This window comes from Vigna angularis, chromosome 10 (genome assembly GCF_016808095.1).
Source record: "Vigna angularis cultivar LongXiaoDou No.4 chromosome 10, ASM1680809v1, whole genome shotgun sequence".
NCBI classification, from domain to species: Eukaryota; Viridiplantae; Streptophyta; class Magnoliopsida; order Fabales; family Fabaceae; genus Vigna; species Vigna angularis.
In genome coordinates, this window is record NC_068979.1 from 10,389,110 (window position 1) to 10,410,342 (window position 21,233).

The 21,233-nt window shown below is 32.2% G+C and overlaps 2 protein-coding genes across 3 annotated transcripts; one reads left to right on the forward strand and one right to left on the reverse strand.

Annotated features, from left to right (window-relative positions):
* Window positions 1-3,694: 3,694 nt before the first annotated feature.
* LOC108334855 (probable LRR receptor-like serine/threonine-protein kinase At3g47570) lies at window positions 3,695-6,813 on the reverse strand. Its single transcript, XM_052869969.1, has 3 exons — window positions 6,730-6,813; window positions 4,155-6,645; window positions 3,695-4,065 (listed from the first exon to the last, which is right to left on the reverse strand). The coding sequence occupies exons 1-3, from the start codon at window positions 6,811-6,813 to the stop codon at window positions 3,695-3,697; spliced, it is 2,946 nt and encodes a 981-aa protein (XP_052725929.1).
* A 9,921-nt stretch (window positions 6,814-16,734) lies between these two features.
* Window positions 16,735-21,151, forward strand: LOC108335758 (alkylated DNA repair protein ALKBH8 homolog). 2 transcript variants are annotated; one of them, XR_001832784.2, is made up of 9 exons: window positions 16,735-16,875; window positions 16,983-17,301; window positions 17,979-18,080; window positions 18,221-18,307; window positions 18,496-18,621; window positions 18,769-19,059; window positions 19,692-19,757; window positions 20,470-20,585; window positions 20,866-21,151. XR_001832784.2 is itself a non-coding variant. In XM_017571895.2 (8 exons), the coding sequence occupies exons 2-8, from the start codon at window positions 17,002-17,004 to the stop codon at window positions 20,524-20,526; spliced, it is 1,029 nt and encodes a 342-aa protein (XP_017427384.1). In that variant the 5' UTR covers window positions 16,735-16,875; window positions 16,983-17,001; the 3' UTR covers window positions 20,527-20,817. The 2 variants fall into 2 exon arrangements, 1 of the variants encoding a protein (XP_017427384.1); XM_017571895.2 differs by lacking the exon at window positions 20,866-21,151 and having other exon boundaries at window positions 20,470-20,817.
* The last annotated feature ends 82 nt before the right edge of the window (window positions 21,152-21,233 follow it).

Sequence of the window (21,233 nt, forward strand, 5' to 3'; positions counted from 1 at the left end):
TCTTTTGGTGGTCTATCCTCATCAATCAATGAGCTATAGGTGTTCTTGGGATTTTCTAGAAGTGTGAGAAAATTTCTAGAAGGGTAGAAGATTCCGTTTGGTTAAGAGGTAAGTGAAGCTAGTTAAATTAATTGTGATTTTCTATATATGAAATTATTGTTTAGATGGTTGCTTGTTTGTAACTTGAATGTTTGATTGAATTGTGTTGAATCTGTGAATGCTGGAACCTGTGAACTAGTTGGAGTTTCTCTGCATAAGTGTTCGGTTTGTCTAATCTTAAGAAAGTGGGTATGCGAGTATGATAGTTTGGGGTTGGGAGTGAAATCTGGTATGTGACTCTTTGGGATGATGTTAGAACGATTTTAGGTACCTTTGGATAGATGTAAATTGGTATATGAATCATGTTTGGAGGATTAGAAGTTGGGAAGTGGTAGGAATTGGTGAAGATAGTGGTTGATCATAATTCTGCAGCTATTCTACAGAATTATGTAGATCGCCGAGTGTCATTCATTGACCTTTTGGCTTTCTTCTTGTGTTCGGTCTTAACTGAGTTCTACTTTTGTAGCGCTTTTGAGTTAATGACTGATCGGTCTTGTACTAGTATTCTGTTTTAGTCATAACGATCGTTCTTAGTGAGGTGTGTGGTCTCTTAGTAGCGATCGGTCTTAGTGGGGAGTGTGGTCACTTAGTAATGATCGGTCTTAGTGGGGTGTGGGGCCTCTTAGTAGCAATCGGTCTAGTACTAGCGCTCGGTCTAATATTTGTATTCGGTCTTAACTGCGTTCGGCCTCTCATGGGCCCTACCTGTGAATGACCGTTAGGTGATATTTTAGTAATCAATATCAACTCTAAGGCCCTGTTCTTTTGAGTGGATTTGAGAGGATGGATTTGAGGGGATTTGAGAGGATTTGAAGATAATTTTTTTTGTCGTTTATTTGAGTGAATTTGAAGGTAAATAAAAGTGAATTTGGAAATAATTTTTTTTAATTTGTCATGTCAATACAATTCTATACTAATTCTCACAAATTTTATTTCCAAATTCATTCTCATTTACCTCCAAATTCACTCAAATAAACGACAAAAAAAATGATCTTCAAATCCCCTCAAATCCATCCTCTCAAATCCACTCAAAAGAACAGGGCCTAAGTGTTTGGCCTAAGCCATAAGCGTTCGGTCTAAACTTAATACTTGGTATGGTGGTAGTATTCGGTCATGTTGTGGTACTCGGAATCCTCTAGTTGTCGGTCAGTAATAGTGTTCGGCCTTCTCTTCAGTTGTATCTATTATTGACTGTTCGGTCCTGTTCTTTAGGTAGTGAGAGAACGGTCAATCTCCAACATTCACAGGGTTTTCGGTATTGTTCATATATGTTTGGTGATTTTTGTTCGGCCCATATTTATATTTATTTTAGTGTGTTGTTTTAAATAATAGATCAAATTGCTTTGATGGCTTATGTATGCATTATCATAATGTTGTAAAAAGGAAAAGTATGGTTGATGGACGTAATTCCATGATCCTTACAGAGAGGTTACATGGTGGTGCCTTTTGTTGTGATTGACCGTGTGAATGGTCGGAGTGTCTTTAGGGGGTTTATCCTGACATTCTAATGATCATCCATGCTCAAGTAGAGAGTGATGAGTCATGTGGTGAGAATAGCAGGAGGTCCTAGCCTATAGGGTATCGTAGGTGATTTATAATGGACTAACCTAGTGTGACAGCTGATGAGTTTTGAGTTACTTCACCACACCGGTGCACAAACCCCTGGAACTTGACATTTCATACAATCTGGATGGTCAAGTCACGTGGTCAGTCATTAACTGTATGATGTATTCGGTCATTACATGTATTGTGTGGATAGTCCTTGCATGCTTGAAATGCTCTGTTGTTACATGCTTATGAATTAGTTTAATCAGTATGAGTAGTATGATCAATTAAATTATTCTAGCTTATCCTTGTTTTTTTGTGGTATGTCTTTGTATGTTGTCTTCTCTTTTGCAATGATCACCTTGATAGTGTGAGCTTAGAGATGCAGTCTTTTCAGTTTGAGAAGCTGAAGGAGGGAGGAATGGGGGAAGTGAAGCTTATAGTATAGACAGTTATGTTTGTTCTTCAGGTGAAATTTTTATTCACCAAATTTGTAGTTATGTTCTTTCTTTATCAATATAATGTTTCATTTTAGTAAATTTTATATTACTAAATTTGAGATGTTACACAAAATAGGTAAGCTAAGAGGCAAGATAAGATAACAGTCACGTTATCAACTTATAACGTTCTCAACTTATAACAAGTTATGTCAACTAATTAAAATAAAAGTCTAACGAGAGATTTAATTGAAAAGATTTAAATTTTGAAAACTAATAAATCATAAAAATTTAATTAAAAGTTTTGAAATTCATCAAAACTTAAAACTTATATTAATCCTATTTTAAAATATTAAAATTAGTGTATGATACAATAGAAGAAGACTCTAAAAAGTATAAATTTTAATATATTTAAAGTGATAGCTAAGTGATGCTTGGATGAGTCTATCTATATGTGTATCGAATGTGATAGGAGTCAATATATTTATTTTAAAAATATTAAGATATAATACATATATACACATAATAAAAAATATAAAAAAAATTAAATATAATAAATATATAATTGTTATTGTATAAATTCAAATTAAAATGATATATATTAAACATTGTCAAAATAAAAATTATAAACTATTTTTATCATAACTATATTACTACTTTATAAATTACATACTTCATTAATAAACATCGGGGTATGGTATCATAAAATATTAAACACAATACAAAAATTAAAATGTCGATGCATCATATCAAAATATTAAAAAGGAATTATGCAGTAATTTTTTATGTTCTATTATTGTTTCTTCCTTTTGTTTTTCCTGTAATCTACTATATATGCGGTACATCTTGTACCTTTTTAATGAATTTTCCTTTGCCTACCAAGAAAAAAACAAACAAACTTGATGCAGCATGCCCAACTTTGTTTTTTGTTACTCTTAAATTAATGACGTTGAATTGGTGGTACGTAGAGTTAGGTCATACTTTTGTGAATACTACATGCTGGCCTCAGAGTTGGAAATAACCCAAACATTAGACGTAAAGGATTATTCATATTTTTGTCAATATTTAAAAAAGAATTTTGAAAGTTGAAAACTAATTTATGCAAATATATTGAAATAAATATTTTTGCCTAGATATTTTCTCTGTATTTTGTTCAACCTGGTATCCAAATCGAATACAGAAATAAAGTTGGTTTACAAAAGCAGCTTCTCTGTATTTTGTTGTTTTCCATCAATATATGCAACTAGTTGTCAAGCTCCAATTTTAGCACAGAGAAAAATAAATAGTTAGTGCATTTAATTGCACCTAAACAATCCATTATTTCATCATTAAACCATAATAATGAACATCATAAATCATCCATTTTTTCTTCAGATATTGTATTCCAACCTTTTTCCCAAACTTCCTTTACTTTTGTGTTTTCTATTGTCTCAGTCAACTCACATATAAAAAGTAGGAAAAGTAAAAAACTTCCTTTACTTTAATAAGGAAACAAAGTAATGAAGAAGGAAAGGATAAGAAACACCTTCCAGCATTGGTTGATAAGCTAGTGTATACAAGTTACATAACTTAACATTTTTGTGGTTTTCATGTAGCCAACCTCCATTGATCTTTCATGATGAAAAGGAACTTTTGATCAAATGAAGCTCCCTAATGACATCAACCATACTCATTCTTTCTTTCGGCAACTCCTTTGAACAAGCAAGTGCAATCCTAAAAAGTGGTAGTAAGCATTTCTCTACCAAAGGATGCATTGGAAGAAGATTTTGGCTATCAGCAGCCACCTTTATTCCATTTGGAAGAATAGTTGGGTCCACAATCTGGGGAAGGTGGTTTGGAATTGAAATTTTGACGTAGTTATGGAGATTAAGACCATCTTCAAACATTTCATCTATTGGTCTTCTCCCTGTCAACATTTCCAAAACCATAATTCCAAAGCTGTACACGTCGCCTTCTACAGACACCTCTGATCCCATTCCATATTCTGAAATTGGTTAAATGCAGAAGAGACATTGATCAAAAAATGAAGTTAAATGCAGAAGAGAACAAGATTTCGTAACTTAAACAATTTACCTGGAGGAGCATAACCAACTGTGCCCTTTATTTCAATAGTGCTAGTTTGTTTTGGAGAAACTGCAATAGCTGCGAGTCTTCTAGCTAAACCAAAGTCGCTTACATGAGCTACCAAACAATCATCGAGAAGAACATTGTTTGGCTTCAAATCACAGTGAATAATGGCTTGCCCACATTCGTAGTGAAGATAGTGAATAGCAGAAGCAACATCAATGATAATGTTTAATCTTTGGTCAATGTTTAATGATCTAGCGGGCTGCTTTGAGGTTTCTATTTCTGGATGCAACCATCTTTCTAGACTTCCATTTATCATGTACTCAAAAACAAGAGCTTTGAATTCTTGGCCTCTGTGATCTATGCTAGAACAACATGTTACAGTCTTCACCAAGTTCCGATGCCTAATATTTTTCAACGCATTACATTCGGCAATGAAACTTTTTTGAGCTCCCTTCTGTTGAAGGTTTACAACCTTTATGGCTACAACATTTTCTTCTCCTTCTAACTCAATAGTCCCTTTGTATACGGAGCCAAAACTTCCAGATCCTATCAAATTTTTAACTGAAAACCCATCGGTTCCTTGGTGTAGGTTTTGGTATGAAACCTTATCCACTGGGTCTATAATTGGCAAATCAGACGATGGATTTTTGTGCTTTCTTATCCTCAACCGGTAGATAGATACAAAAAATGGCAGAACGAGAAGAAAAACAACTGCACTAACTACCACCATTGCGATCCATAGAAAATTCAAGTGTTTTGAAGGTTTCTTACCTTTGATAGGACACGGTGGTAGATGCAACTGTGAAACACCCCCACAGAGCTTATTGTTCCCAGCCACGGCTAACTCACTTGCATTTTGAAAGACACCTTCCAGTGGTACTTCACCCTCCAACATGTTAAAAGATACATTGAAGTATTCTAAGAAAGAAATATGTTGTAGATCCTTAGGAATTGATCCATTCAGAAGATTTCGTGACATGTCTAATACTCGAAGACCTTTGAGTGAAGCTAAAGAGGAAGGTATGATTCCATGAAAGGAATTTCCTTGCAGACAAAGGTACTCCAAGCTTATACAGTCTCCAATGGTTTCAGGGATTTCACCAGACAGATTATTTTCGGCCACACTCATCTTTCCTATATTTTTTAACCGGCCAACTTCATCAGGAAGCCTACCACTCAGTGAATTTTGTGACAAGTCCAGTAAGTTTGTTAACGAGAAAAGACTAAAAACCTCTAAGGGTATGCTTCCTACAAGGTTGTTTTTCCAAAGGTTAAGGTATTGCAAATTTTGACACTTTCCTATACTTGGAGGAATCTTTCCTTCAAACATATTTTCTGCCATGCCCAAATAATACAACTGAGTGAGGTTGCCTATAAAATCTGGAATATCTCCTGTCAACTTGTTCCTACTTAACTCCAACTTTTGTAGTTTCTGGAACTTTCCAAAAGTGGCTGGAATAACTCCTTCAAAGTGGTTAATTTCCATGGTCAAGATAGTTAAGCTAACTAGATTGCCTATTTCTGCAGGAATTTTTCCTGATATGTGATTACCCCCAAGATATAATTGACTAAGTTTGGTGGATAAATTTCCCATAAAATTCGGCAAACTACCTCCAAAACTATTATAGGAAATAGAAACCACTTCTAACTTGCTACAATTGGCTAAGGATTTTAAAAACTCCAAGTCCTTTGTCGTATTGTCACCTAAGTTATTACTATACAGACTAAGGAACCAAAGGTATTGCAGCTTTCCAAGACTTGGAACTTGGCCCTGTAAATGATTTGTACCAACATCAAGTGTTTGGAGGACAGATGAATTTGCAATGGAAGTTGGGATTGAACCTGAGATATGATTCCCACCAACAAGGAATTCTCGGAGATTAGGGAGAGTGTGGAACATGTTTGGTGGAAGGGAGCCATTAAATTGATTGTCTGCAGCTGAAATAATGGTAAGAGATGACATATTGTAAAGACAAGAAGGAAATGTACCTATCAGCTTGTTGACATGCAATGACATCAATGACAAGTTTTTGAGGAGACAAATTTCTTGTGGAATATATCCCTCGAAGTAATTGACACCGATTGATAGAGAAACGAGAGATGAAAGATTCCCTATGGAAGATGGGATTACTCCTGTGAGATTGTTTACTGCCAAGGTCAGTTCTTGAAGCTTTTGCAGGTAGCCAATTTCCATTGGTATTTCACCAATCAAATTGTTACCAAACAAGTGTAACTCTCTAAGGTTAGAACATCTTGTCAAGTTTGCAGGTATTTCTCCTTTCAAAGAGTTATTGGTGAGAGATAAGTTTTGTAACTGTAACAACCGACCCAGTTCTTGTGGAATTTTTCCACTAAAGCTGTTGTTTCCAAGGTTAAGCCTGGTTAGGAAAGAGAGATTGCCTATATGGGGTGGTATGAGACCTTGTAACTGTTTTCCTTCTAGGTTTAACTCTATAACTCTTTGATTCATGGAGTCACATGTAACTCCAGGCCAGTTGCAAAAATGGATGGAACTATTCCAAGAGGCAATGATTTTGTAAGGATCATTTGATATTGATTCCTTAAATTTGAGCAGCACCAAATGGTCGGTCTGGTTTCCCAATATAGAGGTAGCTGTGCTTGGGACACACAAGAGAGAGTTGATAATAAAGAAGACAAGCATGGGAAGACATGCTACAAAACAAAACGATGGAAAAAGGACAGAAAAAGTGTTCATTTGGTTCAGAGTACAAGACAGTACAGATAGATTTTGGAAGTGATTTAGGTAGGTAGACAGATACCTAGGATGATCCGAATGCTATTTGTCTTTGGTTGGAACCTATAGTCTCTGACACAGGAAGGACTTAAATAATGGAGTTCATGATGGGAATTAATTTTAATTTTAATGGCCTGTAATTAGGTTCACACATAACTACATGTGTGTTCTGATGTATCAGTTAAAAAATTAATCAACTATATATTACATGAAATTACATCGAAACTTACTGTAATGAATGCCAGCATGCCAACATTCCCTTATTATAAAGTTTCCACATTTAACATTTTGAAGGTTACTTCTCAATCCTTTTCAAAGGATAAAGGAAACATATTTTGTTTTTACATGCAATGATAAAAGCTAGTTTTTTCTAAAATGTAATTTTAGACTGTCAGATGTAAAAGTTTTTCTTTTCTGTCATAAAATGATAAAAAGAATCAAAACATTAAAAGTTCAAAAATTTAATATTCATTCTTTATTCAAAGCAACATGATTATAAGTAATTCTGTTCAGTAAAAGAATTAATTCAAAAGTTGTAGAAAAGTGTGAGCTTGTGTCATTCTCAAATCAACAGCATTCAAATGCTCAAATAACAACAATATTAATCTTTTACTAATATTAATAAATAATTTTAAGTGCACCAAAGTGCTTAATGTATATGCATTATATCAACTATTCATAATAGCATTTTATGTAAAGAACTTTGAACTAACCAATTCTACTTGTAGCAACTCCACCTGAATATATATATATATATATTGTGTGTAACTTACAACCATTGTCACGATTTTTTCAACATCGTATTTTCCAGGTGGTTATTGATTCTTAGGAGACAGATTTTGTGTGATGCAGCCATAAAGGAATCGCATTGAGGTTCCTGTGTGGTCAGACAAAAAGAATTAACTAAGATCAAGCAAGTTTCCACTGAGGCAAATATTGGAATCATCATCATGTTTTAGCACTTAGTCAAATCAGATTACGTGCTTTAATTCTTCATTCTGATCCCAAAAAGGCCAAAACAAACTTATATATTTGAGAAAATGGAAGAAATGACCCATTAACGCAAACGCAATCATAGAACTTTAGTGAATGTCTTGCCAAACTCTATCTACAAGTACTTATTCACCGAATCACGAGTAATATAAAAACAGGACGAAAAGTAAAATAGTGACGGTAATCATTTTTAAATAACAGATCCAACCACATGAGATTTCACAAACCACAAACCTCATTCTTACATCCATCTTCTTTCAACTTATAAACCCTTTTCAATTTTTCCTTTCCAATAGCAGGACATTAACGTGATGCAACAATACCACAACAAGATGATATAATTTTTCCACTTGCAAACAATAATATATTTTATCAATCAATAAAAGCAACTAAAGGTTGACACACACATCCATTCATCACATATGTGATTAGACGTTATTAAATTTAACTATGATATATTTTACATAATCTCATATCATTTAAAAGTAAACTTTTAAGTATAACTTAATTCTACCAAATAAACTTTAAAGAAACTAAAATTTACTCACTTATTATAAATTCATTTTTTAAATTCATTTTATCTCTATTTAATGTGAAATCTCACGATTAAAAAAATATGAGTTCATTATGTTTAATTAATGTAAGATTTTCTTCTACAATTTCAATAAATCTTGATAATTTTATAATTTAAAGCAAAACTTATAGCAGATAGGGTAATCCGGATCCACCAATTTCTTTTTAAGTTTGTTACCTGATAATATAATCAATGATCGATATTGTTGGTGATAATTAAAAGTTTTATTAGTGATAAGGCAAATTCACAATTTTATATATATATGGCTCGTTTTACAAGTTGGTTCGGTAAGATATTGAGTTAAGATTAAAGTTTATTTTTTAATATAGTATGAAAGTAGGGATGACAACATGTCGGGTCGGACACGGATAGTGCTTAGCTACAATCCGACCCAACAAAAAAATCATCCACTACCCGACCCGTTACCCGCACGGATACTTAAATTATATTCGCGGATATTTTAAAACCCCCGGATACCCGTGGACACCTGCGGATACCCGCAAATATTTAAAAAATATATATTTTTATAAAGGTTTAATACATCATTTGGTCCCTAGTTTGGGGCGTTGTGTTCAAAGTGGTCCTACCTTTTAAAAAAGTTCACTATTGTCCCATATTTCGTTAAAAACGGTTCAAGTTGGTCCTATTGGCTTACGGCATTAAAAACATAATGGTGCAATGATGTGACAACTGTGATCTCTCCAATTTTTTATGACGTGGCAACTGTGACCCATTGATGTGGCAATGTTAATCTAAAAGGATAGGAGGACACCGTGAAACCCTAATTTCCCTAAGACCAGAAACCCTTGTCTCACCACCGTGAAACCCTAGTCGTCGCCGCTGTCGTAGAACGAAACGCGCCACCACTAAACTCTCAGGCCACCATGCCGCCGTCACCAGCATCAACACAGACCTACAATTCAAAGCAGAGAAAAGCAACAAAAAACTCAGAAATCAAACCCTAGCCACCATGAAACCCTAAATCGCGTCGCCAGGAATCAGGGCAAAATCTCCAGCATGTGTTGCGCCTCACCACCATTAAGCAAGAACCGAATCGAAATCCCTAACCTGCAAACCAGAAATTCCAACCCAAATAGGAACAAGAAAATCGCAATCGCGACAGCTAGAAACCCAATTCACAACATACCCAAATCGCAAAAACCCTAGTTCGCAAGCAACATCCATGGGCACCAACCTGCAAATTGCATACGCCAGAAACACAGAAACAATGTGAAGGTGAAGCTCAATTTTTACGTTCAGGTGTAGGTGTTGTAATGTGAAGGTGAAGCTCAATGTTAACGTTCATGTGTTTATATGTAATGTTAAATTTAGTTTTCCCTTTAGTCAAAAAATGTGCAATGTGGTCCCCTTTTCAATTTAAAAATGTGTACTTTGGTCCCAAATAGATATCAACGAAAAACACATGAAAAATATCTGGCTTAGTTTCCACCTCCAGTCCACCATCTTTGTCCACCTCCACTCCACCATTACTTTCCACCCTCTATTTCCACCTCAAACCCTAACCCCTAAATCCAACAACAAGAACATCAAGTAAGTAGGCTAGGGTTAGCAACACTTATTTCACGTACGTACGCTCTTCAAATTTGACCTTCAAGGAATCACCATGCCACAGTGATTACAAGACCAATTTCACCAAATTGTTAAACCCAGAAATCGTGATAAGATTCTTAGATAAGGACAATTTGATTTAACCCATTTCGTTAAACCTAGTTGACGTCATTATATATTTTTTTTAATTTACACATTCAAATATATCATATGTGCCACGTATTGCAAAAACTTTACACGTCATTCAGTTTTGGCCACAAATGTAATTGCACCGTTATGTTTTTAATGTCGTAAGTCAAAAGGACCATTTTGAACATTTTTTAATGAAATATGGACCTAACTGAACTTTTTTAAAACGTAGGACGACTTTGAACAAAAACCCCCAAAACTAGGGACCAAATGATGTATTAAACTTAAAAATTATTAAAATAAAATTTAAATAAAATTAAAAAAAATATAAAATATAAATTAAAATTTAATTTTAATCAAATTTAACCTTATAAAATATAAATTAATGTTAATTTTAATTAAATTTAACTTAATAAAATATAAACTAAATTTTTATTTTTATCTTTTGCGTATAGCAGATATCTGCGGGTAGGAATAATATAATACTCGCACTTGACCCGTTTATAAGTGGGTATTAAAACATTCGCTACCCGCAACCTGCGGATAGTAAATATTCGCGAATATTAACTATCCGTCGCAGATTTTATCCGCGGATATTTGTGGGTGCGAATTTTTTTATCATCTCTATATGAGAGTCATGATTAGAGTTTATTATAATAAAAATTTTAGTTTGTTAGATACATTGTTCTACGTGTAAACTCCTATGAGACTACTCGTTAATATAAAAAATAATTACTCACTATATTAACTAATTTTATAAACTATATTTTTTAAGTATCTAAAATAGTGTTTATTATTAATAAAAATTATAATTGATTTATGAATTGTATTTAAATTGGAATATGATATTAGTTACCAAAATTTGGGTTACTTTTTTAAATTAATCTCAATTTTTAATTATAAATATAGTGAATAATGGTTTTTTTTCCTAAATTTATGATTGTCAATTATATATTAAAAGGTCACCAAATTAATTATGTTACAAGACATTCATACAATAATTTAAGTTGTTTACTTAAAATTCAAAATATAATTTATATTTTCAAAGATGTTTATTAATTTTAAATTTAAATATATAAAAGGCATTAACTTTATATAACACAGAGTAATATTGTAAAAATAATATAGCTCCAAATCAATCAAGCAAAGATAACCAGTTCTTCGGAAAACACGAGCAAATGTAGAGTGACTTGTGGTGTTAAGATCACTTACCCAACAAATCGTTGGCAATGTAAACTCAATTGGAATCTCTCCCACCACTTCAAAAACTAACGTTATCATTTCTTTGCATGATGATTTTTTTCTAATACAAAATTAATAGTGACATTGAATAGTTGGATTTTGCCAAATCAACTTATCTAAGTGTTGTACACAAAACACGTTAAAAATTTCCATTTGTAATAATTTAATTAATAATCAAATTTTCCATCAATATATAAATATAAAAGTCCAATAATGGGTTCTATTTTATTGAAGTAAAGTACTCGATGCAACACAGGAGTGTATTATTTTAACAGTAAGGCTTTTTGACACACATGTATCACAGTTTATATCTCAGAAATTTAAAATTAATTCCATTTTAGTTTGAAAATCATTTATCAAATGTGATACTTTAACTGTGATCTTTTCACACATTTTATTTATTTTATCTTAAAAATAATCTGCCTTTAAATTATAAATTATGATTTGTTAATCAAAGCGTGCTTATTTATTAATATTTATTTTCATACCACTGGGGTGGTGCTTCATTGGAAAGTGGGAAAATCGGCCTAACCTTACAGAGGTAATCATTTATAAAGTTTATACATATAATAAGATAAATGTTTAGATTTAAGATATAATTTTCATCAAAACCTTAAAATAGAGTCTTTGAAATATATATAAAAACAAATATAAAAGCAGTCAATTAAAGTGCAACCACTCTACTATAGATAAATGTTTAGACTTTTTTCTAAGAATAATGTTTAAACTCCATTATTAAGACTACTAATATATTGAGTGAATTAGTAAAACTCTACTCTTATCATACTCACTTCTATCTTTTTCTTTTTTATAACAATAACTCAAGTAAAACATCTTTCATTCTGTACTAAAAGGATTAACTTAACTAGTTTTCTGAGTATAATCCTTTTTCATAATATTCTATGAAGTCTCTCATCACTTAGTTATCATTCTCTATGTGAGTTAAATATTAGTAGAGTCGGAATAATTTCACATTACAAGAGTCCCCTCAGTACACTTGGATTCATCCTATATTAACATTTCTCTTTGAAAATAACCTTTTTGCAAATATAAAACTAAAATCTTCACACATATATAGGCATTTTCAAACATATGGTAATACAATCATAACCATAACATGTAGTACACAAGGAAAATCATTTAGCAAGATATAAACCACTTTAAGTTTATGGAACGTTATACTAGATCAGTTTTATGCAATTTCAAGATTTCTCTTCACTTTAAGGTTTCTAATTCTTATCCACACTTGATCACTAGTATAAACGAATACTACATTAATACCATATTTTTATATATAGTATTATATATAAAAATGCACACATTATACCACTTTCAATACTACATTTTCTAATGAGTTTTCCTTATAGAGGACTATCTTTGGATCTTTTATAGGAAAAACTTGAGAAAGAACTATTGCAATTCAAAAGACATATGATAAGGTCAAGAAACAAACACTTAAAAGAACAAATCTCCTTAAGGCTCGTGAAGCTTCACAAAGCTTAGAACTTAAATGAAATAAAGATCATGATGGCTTGTAGCACCCTTATAAAATAGTATAGGCAATTAAAAGTTTTATAATTTTATTTTAATTTTGTAAGTTCATTGGGCGAAAAGTTCGTTTCTATTTTTTAATTTTTCAAGTTATTTTTGTGCTTAATGTCTTTGAGATATTTTTAGAGTTTTTTAGGTTGCTTAAACATTTGTGCTTATATAAAGAGACACTAAATGTATATGTAGACACCTCGATTGGTCAATATATAAATTTTGATTGAGTAAGGATTATCTTGGTTCTTGAATTAGAACTCTGATTCTTATCATAGATGGATTTCATTATGGCGAATCTTCTTTGACTTATCAATCTATTAGATTGTGACGTCTCCAACTCTGATTCTTATTAACGATGATAATCTTTGTGGCGAATCTTCATTGACTTATCAATCTACTAGGTTGCCATGTCTTCATATCTGTCTTATTCTTTCTTTGATTTATTTTTGTTTTTTCCTCTTAAGGATTAAAATTCAGAATGATTGTTCTCTTTCCTAGATAATATTGTATCATATGGTACCAGAGCGTATCATCTATTATCCAAACTGTATCATTTGATATCTAAAGTAAGGTCTGGTTTTTATTTTCTCTTATATCTTAATTTTCCTATCATATAAAAAACCAAAAAAAAAGTTCTTGAATATTTTGTGTTTTGTGCTTGTTTTGAAACTTTGTTAAGTTCATTATTTTTAGAATTTTGTAAGGATTAAAACCCGTAAGGTTTTATCCAATTCCGTTGAGTTTTTAACTTTTCTCGTGTTCTTCGTGTTTTTTGTTTAAATTGTGAAATTCTACATTTGATTCGTTTAAATGATCTATTTTTGTGTTTTTTTGTTAATTGTAGTCCTAATTAATTGTTTACTTTTATTTTCCATGAGTTTTGGTGTTGGAAGAGTAATCTATTTAGTTTTCTTTGTTTGTGTGTTGAACTGTAAAATTGAAAAGAAAAGAAAGAATAATGGATCCAAGTTAAAAGGAAGCAAATATATATTGAAAGAAAAGAAAAAGAAAAAGTAAGGATCCAAGAGCAAAAACTAATTGAAGAATTCAACATAATTTTTTTTTGCATTTTTTTGTTTTTTATTTATGGTTTATTTATCTATTGAATTGCAATAAATATTTTTCTTAGAGTACATGTGTTGTCTCATTTAAATTTTTTTGGTACTCCTATTATTTTCTAATTTTATAATTTTTATGTCTTTTAAAATGCCTCGAAGTTTTATCTAGAGTTTTGTATTTTCTTTTACCTTTTGAATCAAGATTTAGATCTCAACATTTTTTATATTGTTCGTTCACTCTTAGCTTAAGGTAATGGAGTTCTTTGCCAAGCGCTAATGAGAATTTGAGTGGTAAAATGTAAGATAGTATATTCGTGAAAAAACCTATAAATATGGTACATGAGTGAAATTTGAGTGAAACACTTAAAAGTGTGGTGAGGTCCTAAATATATTTTTATTATTACTAACATTTTCTTATAGGACATGACTTCTTCACCGAATAGTTATCTTCCGTCACTTAAGACTACAACAATTATGGTTTTACTTGATAAAATCAACTTACAAATGACTCAAATGTAATAACACACTTAACTATAATTTAAAAGACTTTAAAAGTCTCATGAAGATGTGAGTGTGAGATTGGACGAAGTGGAGAGAATGAGAAGGAGACATGATGAGTTAGACCATTCTTCTTATAATGATGAAAATAAGCATGGTTTTATACCAAGGCGAGGCCGAAGACCATAGGAGTTTGGGAACCACACATCTATAAGAGATACGATGTTAAGAAAGATTAAAATCCTAAATTTATTAAAGCTAATGACTTGAAAGCCTACCTGGATGGAAAATGAAGCTTGATCAAATCTTCAACTCTTATGATTATGATGATGATGATGATGATAAGGTTCTTACGACATCCTTGGAGTTTGAAGCTATGTTTTGAATTAGTTTTATCAAAACACTATGTACATAGCTAGGAGGAGAAGGCAATCAATTTCTTCCTCGGAATGATTGAAGTTAGCTTTGAGGGAGAAATCTGTGCCTCCTTATTACAAAAATGAGATCTTCAACAAGCTATAAAAACTTACATAAGGAAATAAGAGTGTTGAAGATTATGACCAAGATATGGAAGTCACATTGATGAAGGTGAGAGTGGAGGAAACACCTTTGGCTACAATGGCTAGATTTTTAATGGGTTAAATAAGGAGATTCAAATGTAGTGGAGATGCACCATTACAAAACTTTGGAAGATCTCATTCACCAAGCAACTAAGGTAGAACAACAACTCAAAAGAAGAAGTTCGTATAAAAAACTATCCACCTCACAGAAGGATAAGGAGAAATTTAAGAAGGAGAAATATACTTCTACAACTACCAAACTTAAGAAGAATGAGTCTTCAAGTGGTAAAATAACTCCTTAACCTACTACTTCTTCTCTTCACATTCAAGTTCTAAAAAATGTTTCAAATGTTTAAAAAACGGACATATATCATCTCAATGCCCTAACAAGAGAACTATGGTGTTCTTATATCCTATTTTAGGGAAAAGTTGAAAGAGCGATGGGAAACTATTCCACTTATGACATGGAGTTATATGCCCTAGTGAGAGTTTTGCATACTTGAAAATATTATTTGCTTCTTAAGGAATTTATATATCAAAGTGATCATAAATCTCTTAAATACATTAAAAGTCAAGACAAGCTCGATAAGAAACATGCTAAATGAGTAGAATTTATTAAACAATTTTCTTATGTTATTAAGCACGAACAAGGCAAAACAATGTTGTAGTTTATGCCTTATTTATGAGACATGACTTAGTGTCCATGATTGAAGCTAAAATGCTTGGTTTTGAAATATTTAAGGAATTATTATTATTATTATTATTATTATTATTATTATTGAATAAGAATTATTAAGGATTATGGTTTTTACAAATAATGATGTTTTGCTTTGTGCGTGGATTTAATACATTTAGCAATTATTGAAGTAGTTGGTTGCTATCTATTCATTTTCTAGAAATTGTAAGTATTAGTGTATCTTGCATCATGACAATGTATTGGGAGTTCTTTTTAGTAGATGGGGAAGAATTGATTTTCTCTCAAAACTAAAAACACATAGAATCAATTTTAGTTAGGGAGAATCAATTCCTCTCAAAATTACACCTAACAAAATCTCTCTCATGTAGAAGAATCAATTCCTTTCCATACCGTCAAAAACTATTTTCACTCAAGTCGTCCAAAACTATAGAAATATATATATATATATATATATATATATATATATATATATATATATATATATATATATATATATATATTTTTTTTTTTTTTACTTTCACTCAAGTCGTGAAAAGCTGGTATCACATTATGGTGAAGAAATCTTGCTAGTGAAACACATTTTTTCTTAAATTAAGTTGAAGTTGTGGTAAAATAACTTGACTTTAATATATAAGTTGAAATTATGAAAATTTTATACTATTTAATTAAAGTTAATGACCTGCAAAGGAAAGTCTTGAGAACATCATACAATTTTAGTAATTTAATTTTGATTATAATATTGAAGTCATAGTATAATAGTATAATGGCACACTGAAAAATAAAAAAGCTTTCTGTATACTTCCACTATTTTAATATTCCAAATTCTTATTTTTCTAACCTTTGCAGAAAATTTTCACAATGCATTTTTTTACGTAGCAGCGACTAATTCCCGAAATATATCTAAAAGATTATATGACGGGAAATAATTTCAATTTTTAAAAGGGGTGCAAATAGCATTTTCAAACCGATAGACTAATTTGACCCAATACAGATTCAAATCCTTTGATTTGGTGTAGGTTCTATGAGCTTGATTGCGCAGCACACACAGAAATAAAGCTTGGATTCGGCAAAATTGAAACTTGATTCTTACCCTCATCAGGGGAAGTGCGTATTCATATTATTCCATTATAGTTTTTCGTGATCCTCAACTGGGTCGAACCAAACAAGTCCTCCGATGATTCTAATGAAAATTGTTTGATTTATTTATGCAGCTTCGATGTGGGTATTGATATGAGTTTGCCAAGGTTTGGACGTCCCAAGAATGGTGGTGAGTTGAGTTCGAACCTTTACGTGGCCAATTGTGGGCCCGCGGTGGGGATTTCTGATGATGACATTGCATCAGTGTTCTGCAAATTTGGAGAGCTTAAGGGAGTTTATGCAGCAGACGATAGTGGGACACGTGTCATTGTGGCCTATGCTGAAGAGGGCTCTGCACAAGCTGCCTTGAAGGCATTACATGGACGCCCATGTCCTCAACTTGGAGGTCGATCCATGCATATCCGTTATTCCGTGCTTCAGCCAAATATACAGGTTCTACTACTAACACCATTCATCTAACACCATTCATTTCACTATAAATCGGTTCGTGTTTATATTTAGGGCTTTCTAATTATTACAGCTTTATTTGCATTATTTCATTTACATTCTATTTGATTGGAATAATAGAGTATGTTTGGACGAGATTTTCCATAAGGACTTGTAGGAGACAAAAATAAGAAGAAAAGGAGTGAAATTCATTTCTTCACAAGTTAAAATTAGATTATGCATAGACAAATTTGTAAGAGTTTTCTCTTATATTTACTTTACTTGTTTAAGGATATATAACGCATGCAATCCCTTCAATCGTAAAATTGTTGTTTAGAGTAAGTTTGCTACCTTTTGCAATGACTACTTGAAGAGTCATGCTCATAATGATTTTTATTGGTTGACGATTCATGCCACTCCTTATTTTATGTATTATTCATAAAGCTTAATTTTGATAAACTATTAGTGTGAAGAGTAAGCTTAAACAGTCAATCAGTAAAAGAAACATCTTTGCTATGTTCTTTAAAGTAACTTCCATGTACAGGCTACACGCATAAGTTTCTTAAAATTGTTTTAAATTAACAAGGTAAGGAAGGAGGAGATTTGCATTTCTAACAAGCAATGGTGGTTTGTGGAATTTACATTCTTTATTCTAACACTTACGAGTTTACATGTCTGTTCAGGATCAAGCTAGTGACTTGGTTCCTGTATCTATCTCTGCATCAGAAGTGAGCATTCCAGGCCTTTACCTAATTCATGACTTCATTAGTGCTAAAGAAGAAGAGGTTATGAACTTTTCATTCCGTATCAATGCAAATTGTTTAGCTTACCATGTTTGCATTTTTCTTGCATTGTTCTGTTTGAAATAATTTTTTACTTATGTTGGTGCTTCCTGTACAAATTTTTGTCTTCTCTATCTTCTCAGGAACTGCTTCAGGCTGTTGACTGCAGGCCCTGGAACAGTCTTGCAAAAAGAAGGGTTCAACACTACGGTTATGAGTTTCGCTATGATGTGAGTTTCAAGGATTATTTGGATTTCTCATTATCTGTTTTTCCAGACAACTAAATAATTACTTTATGAGATTGATGATCTTATTCCAAACCGCTTGGAAATGTGCTATATTTTAACAAATGGGCTGCTGAGTATTGTGAGAAGATTGATTAATCTATACTCTCTTTCCATTTCATTTGGCTTTGCAGACTAGGAACGTTAATACAAGGCATTGCTTAGGTGAACTTCCGTCATTTGTTTCTCCAATACTGGAAAGAATTTCATCATGTCCAAGTTTCAAGAATATTAAAAATATAGTTTTGGACCAACTTACGGTATTCATACTTACTAGTACTCCGTAATTGTTTAATCGGGTGATAAATTGATGCTATTATTAGTTCATTTATAAGGGAAAATGAGTTATTGCATATAATCAATACTGTTTATGATGTTCTAAGTTAATTGTTGTTATGCACCACCAGGTAAATGAGTACCCACCTGGAGTGGGTCTGTCCCCTCATATAGACACTCACTCTGCATTTGAAGATTTAATTTTCAGCCTTTCATTATCAGGGCCCTGTATAATGGAGTTCAGACGGTATGAAAATGGTGATTGGCTTCCTAAAGTTGCCTCAAGTTCTATTGCAAAATCAGAAAATACAGAAGATCAATCAAATTTTAAAAGGAGAGCTATCTATCTTCCTCCTCGGTCTTTGCTACTCTTGTCTGGAGAAGCACGTTTTGCCTGGCATCATTACATTCCACATCACAAGGTGTGATTATGCTGTGTACTTTTACATGCGGAAAGAAATTGTTACATTTCAAAATCCTGTTTACTATCATGGTCTGAAAGTGGTGTATTTGTGGTCATTTGAATGGAAAAATTATGAAAAATATATCTTAAAAGGCATGAGAGTCCAAAAGCAAAACAACCTTTTTTTTTGGCTCATTTAGCAAGCCAAAATTTTTCCTAAATTTTCAATATAAAATTAGTAAAAGATCCCATTTTCCAAGAGATCCTTGTTTGAGAATTTCTGTATTTAAGATATTAAGTTCATAATGTTTCTTTCGTTACTAGACAATCTGTATTTCCTTATTATGCTTTTCACACTGAGCACTTCAGATAGGCGTGCTGGATTTATAAAAGAGCATATTAAAGACCCAAAATGTTGAATTCTGATGGACTTACAACCTTTTACTCAATTAAGGTGCCTCCTAATAGTATCAGTCCCATAACTTTGCAGCTCTTTTCATGTGTTTCCTAGCAGGGCAACTTTATTATCCTAATTCCTGACAATTTTTGTTAGTATTAGCAGAAAACATGAAGATTGGTTTTTTACTTGAAGTGCATTCAGGTGTCTTGATAACATATTTTTCCAACTAAATATATTTTGTCTCCCCACAGATTGATAAAGTTAATGGCAATGTCATTAGAAGGGCTTCAAGAAGGGTATCTTTTACATTTCGTAAGGTAAGTTGATGTCATTGTCTTTTTGGTTCGGATGTTCCTGTAAACACCATATTATTGTTTCTGATTCAGTATCTAGTACTTCAGCACAAGAATACAAAAATATTGGTAATGCAATTATTTCAGTAGCTGTCATACCCTCATATGAAATCCTTTTTTATGTATGGACTTTTGATTTTGAAATGCACATTTCAGTATTTTTATTGTTATTTTCTTAGTAAATATGATCAGTTTGCATTGGCTATAATTTTCCAATGCAGTATTCCTATATTAATAAGCAGGTTTGGAAAATGAAACACTACAAGAAAATTCTTAAATAGCAACCGATTTTATAGATAAAAAATAATTAGTCACTATAGTGACTAACTTAGATACCAATTTATAAATTTGGAATCTAAAATAATTTCTATTATGAATAAAAAATTATAATTTTTTGGAAATTAAACTCTCAATGGTCTCTAACCTTAACTACCATGATTTTGACTACTAAAATAATTAGTGTTTAAATTGGTCACTAATTATTTAGTGCATTTGACAGTGTAGAAATCTAATATGCATTTGCAGAAATCTAATATGCATTTGACAGTGCAGAAATCTAGCATTTCCTGCATACTTTTATACTACAACAATTAATAAGTAATTGTTTGTTGCAAGGTTTGTCTTTACTGTCTATATATATATTCTCATGTTAAAAACAAGTACTTGTGTGTACCAGGTTAGAGCAGGTTTATGCAAATGTGATTTTCCTCAGTATTGCGATTCTCAAAGATAAGGTTTAACTGAGGCGGCAGTGAGAATGAGTAATTGAGAGTTGGACTGGTATAACCTGAGGTGTGTTCTGCATCTGTTTGCTTGTTCTTGATATTATAATACTCACGACATGCAAGATGTTTCTTTGATTAGGAATATTTAAATAGGTCACTAGTTCTTCACGACCTAGCTTCATTCAGTTACATTCATTGTCACTACCAGCCTTAACCCCAACATTTCTATGTCTACACCATCGTCACATTAGATTTTTTTCTCATCTGATTCGTTTGATGAAATGTATAATTCTAATAACTACTAACTTGTGCATTTTCTTTTTTTTGAACGTGTCATAATGCTCCAGATATTCCACACAAGAGTATTCCAATAATTTTTCAGTGGTAACCAAATGGGCTTCCCTGGCATAACATTTCTGTCAAGGGTCGGATTCATATAACTCATTTTCAATTTTGTTTTGATTACATTATTTTGCGAGCACTTGGTGTTTAACGTTCAGATGGTATGCTGACCAAATCTTTTAAATCACTCAGTTTTAAACCAGTATATATTTATGTAAATGGAAGTCTGGGTGAATCCATACAACCAAAAACAACAGCACATGAATGGAAACGTGGTCGTTTTATGATGAATCTTAACTGCACTAACCCAATGCTATGTATACATTCATCGCATTAAACATTCATTCAGTTCGATAGCTGAATGGATTCCGAA